This window comes from Perkinsus marinus, assembly GCF_000006405.1.
Source record: "Perkinsus marinus ATCC 50983 genomic scaffold scf_1104296971228, whole genome shotgun sequence".
Lineage (NCBI taxonomy): Eukaryota > Perkinsozoa > Perkinsida > Perkinsidae > Perkinsus > Perkinsus marinus.
Genome location: NW_003202153.1, coordinates 124,529 through 127,429, shown reverse-complemented (window position 1 = coordinate 127,429; position 2,901 = coordinate 124,529). Strand labels below are relative to the sequence as shown.

The 2,901-nt window shown below is 48.0% G+C and overlaps 1 protein-coding gene across 1 annotated transcript; it reads left to right on the top strand.

Moving 5' to 3' along the window:
• Positions 1 to 231: 231 nt before the first annotated feature.
• Positions 232 to 2,798, top strand: Pmar_PMAR020248 (hypothetical protein; the record flags this gene model as incomplete). The annotated part of the gene is made up of 10 exons (XM_002767027.1): positions 232 to 319; positions 469 to 543; positions 772 to 894; positions 1,721 to 1,805; positions 1,883 to 2,005; positions 2,132 to 2,205; positions 2,256 to 2,342; positions 2,390 to 2,452; positions 2,521 to 2,632; positions 2,692 to 2,798. Exons 1-10 carry the CDS (start codon positions 248 to 250, stop codon positions 2,796 to 2,798), a joined length of 921 nt encoding a protein of 306 aa, XP_002767073.1. The 5' UTR covers positions 232 to 247.
• Positions 2,799 to 2,901: the final 103 nt, after the last annotated feature.

The following is a 2,901-nucleotide window of genomic DNA, read 5'->3' as shown; positions in this document are numbered from 1 at the left end:
GAGGACAAGTACAGGTTCTAGCTTCTAAGTGATGCAAAGAGTGTCGTCACTGAGGGAGTCTATGTGTGTACAAGTTTTCAAGGACCAGTTTCTAGAGCGAACTTGGGTGTGGGTCTAGTACTAGTTTGCCTACAGTAGCGCATTGATTAATCTGAGTCGCTATGATATAAACACAGAAGACGGGCGATCACATTCGCGCGCAAGAGATGATGACTTGAGCTCACCGTGTCTTCAAGGGTTTCTAGCAATGTCTCGACCGCCACCGTCATCGTCCGAACCCAGCGAGTTGGTGTCTGAGTCGGAAAGTGATTGGGAACAGGTAATTCGCAGAGGAGAAATCCATTCGAATGAATATGCAACATCGTAGAGACAGTGCATAAGGCGTAGTCAATGTTGGAGATCATATCGTGGGGCTCTACTTGAGCTCATTATGTAGCTCCGTCCATGTTCGTGTTCCTGTTTTGCTAGGAGGCTAATGCCCGGTTGGCAGAGAGAATGGAGTCGTTCATGTCCTGTTTTGACGACGGAATACAACCTAAGAGTGTACTGTGGGTGGGGAACCTTGTATTGTCAATTCTTGAGTACTGCTGTCGGTGTGCATCGAGTAATGAGCCGGCCAAAGATAGGGGCGCGCTTCGAGCGTTGTTATCTGGCTAGGAGTCCGAGCAAACAATTTCCGTGCTTGTCGTCGTAGAAATTAATCCGACCCATTGCCACGTACCGTGTGGTGTGCCGTTGGCTTGTGCATTCTCTAAAGACGAGGCTATTCAGGTCCTTGCTAAGAAGGATGCAATAGCGGAGCGAGTGAAGAAGGACAAGGTGGTCTCGAAGGCTCCGACTAAGAAAGCGGAATGGTCTTTTGCGGCTGATAATGGAGTGGATGAGAATGTCGATGTAAAAGGGGCTGATGAGACAGGCATAATCCGGAATGCAACAGCACTGGGTCGTTGAGAAAAAATTCGGTAAAAATGGAAATTCTGAGGGAAGTTTTGGAAATTCTTACGGGTTTCACTTCAACCCTAGTTCGTGTATGAATTCTTCCGTAACAGTGTAACTAGGTCTTCGGTGCGGAGGAGCAGAGCTCACTGATCTTCTTATCAAGAATTCAGCGAGCTGTTATTGAAATTATTTTGTAAATTGGGTGACTAAAGGACAAAAAGTTGTCGGGGGTTGGCTGGCGTCGTCGACATGGCCGACCATGTTCTATAATAGCAGAAGCCGTCGATAGACTTCTCCAGTGTAAACTGTCTCTTTATGAAGACATGTGAGAAAAATGACCATCGTGGGATTTGATCCCACGATGGATCATTCGGTCGACAGGCGTGGTTACTAACGTACTGAGCTAACAGTTCATCTCTTGTGCGGAGAAGTGTTTCGTCAAAAATAAGTTCGCAAAGCAACAGCGACACTCTCGCTATATTTTTACGAGCAGGCAACGGGGGACAGAATGATAGCCTGTTTGTCTTCTGAATCACCCTGGCCGGGTCGGAATTTTTGCTCACGCATGCACGCACGCGCGCACACGAGTGTTCGTGCGCAGTAACATAAGCTCCGCTCGCTTCGCAATTAGCGAGGAAACTTTCGAGCTCAGCTGAGGGAAGCGAGCATAGATTGCAGCACTGGTATTGGCGTTAATAATGGGATAGTTATGGCAGCTGGCTGATTGTGTTTGGAGAGTCCTTGGTTGATTAGCCGATCAAGATGCGATGCTTGTGATCAGGCACGAGAGAGGGAGGCCATTGCATCGAATCGTCCGGATTTCACCAGTGGAGATTTCATGGCGAGCTCTGTTGAGAAAATGACAAGTAGTAGGGGCTTATGGCATCGCTCGAGTGGCGTGCTGGGAAACTCGAGTTGTTGTCGATAATGTGATTGGTCGTAGATACGAAGCGAGCATCTTATATAGCACCGCCACCTTCTAAGAAGAAGCCTACTACAACGTCCCAGAGAGAGGACGAAGAGGATAAGATTTTCAACAAGGCGTTGCAAGATATGCTCAACTATGGTAATGATCGGCTGGGAAAGGTCAGCTCTACTGCGAGAGACAATCGCATTCAGCTAGTAATGGATGGTACCACAACGTGGGATTGTCTGAGGTAGAGTCTGCAAGGGAATTCGTTGTCTCATTCAGTTTATCCGAAGACCAAAGACAAGAAATCTAAGCGACAGTATATGGATGCGAAATTTTCGGCTCTAGGCGGCAAGGTATGGTTAAGGGGTCATGTTGGATGATATCGTGTGATTTACCGTCGCAGGTTGAGAAGGAGACCGGCCATAATATCACTCACCTCCGAAAGATGCGTGAAGATCGCCAACGACTGGTAAATGCGAGCAAAGAGAAGGTGATGGTGACTGGTACAATTCCCTGTGGTGACTACATTCTTGGCAGGCACAGTATATGGGCGTGAATGTCTCGACGCTGAAGTATACCACTGTAGGAGATGCTGATAGGGTGAGTGAGCTCGGCGGGTTGTAACAAAATGTGCCAACTTTGATGATATTTGTTCTTCCTGCATGCAGGCACGAAAGAAAGCTGCCAGACATAAACGTGAGGAAGCTGATGCTAAGCTGATGGATTCGGTTGGTGCGGTCTTCACGGGCGGCAGGGGTAAAGGGACCGCTTATAAGGGAGGTAGGGCGATTGACGTACTGCTGGGGCGAGCGAGAATGCTTGAACGGCATTTCGTACAGGTAAAATGAAAGATGGGATGCTCGCTGTGTCTAAGGATATTCTCAAGAAGTATGGCGCTAAGTCGGGCGGGTCTGGTGGAAAATCGAAGCCACGGAGAGGAACATAGTTTCCAACTACGTACTGCAGATAAATGTTGTGTGACTGGTGGTTTGGAGGACTCACGTGTTAAGTTTGGATGCTTTCCGTGACTAAATGTTATGCCGATTGCA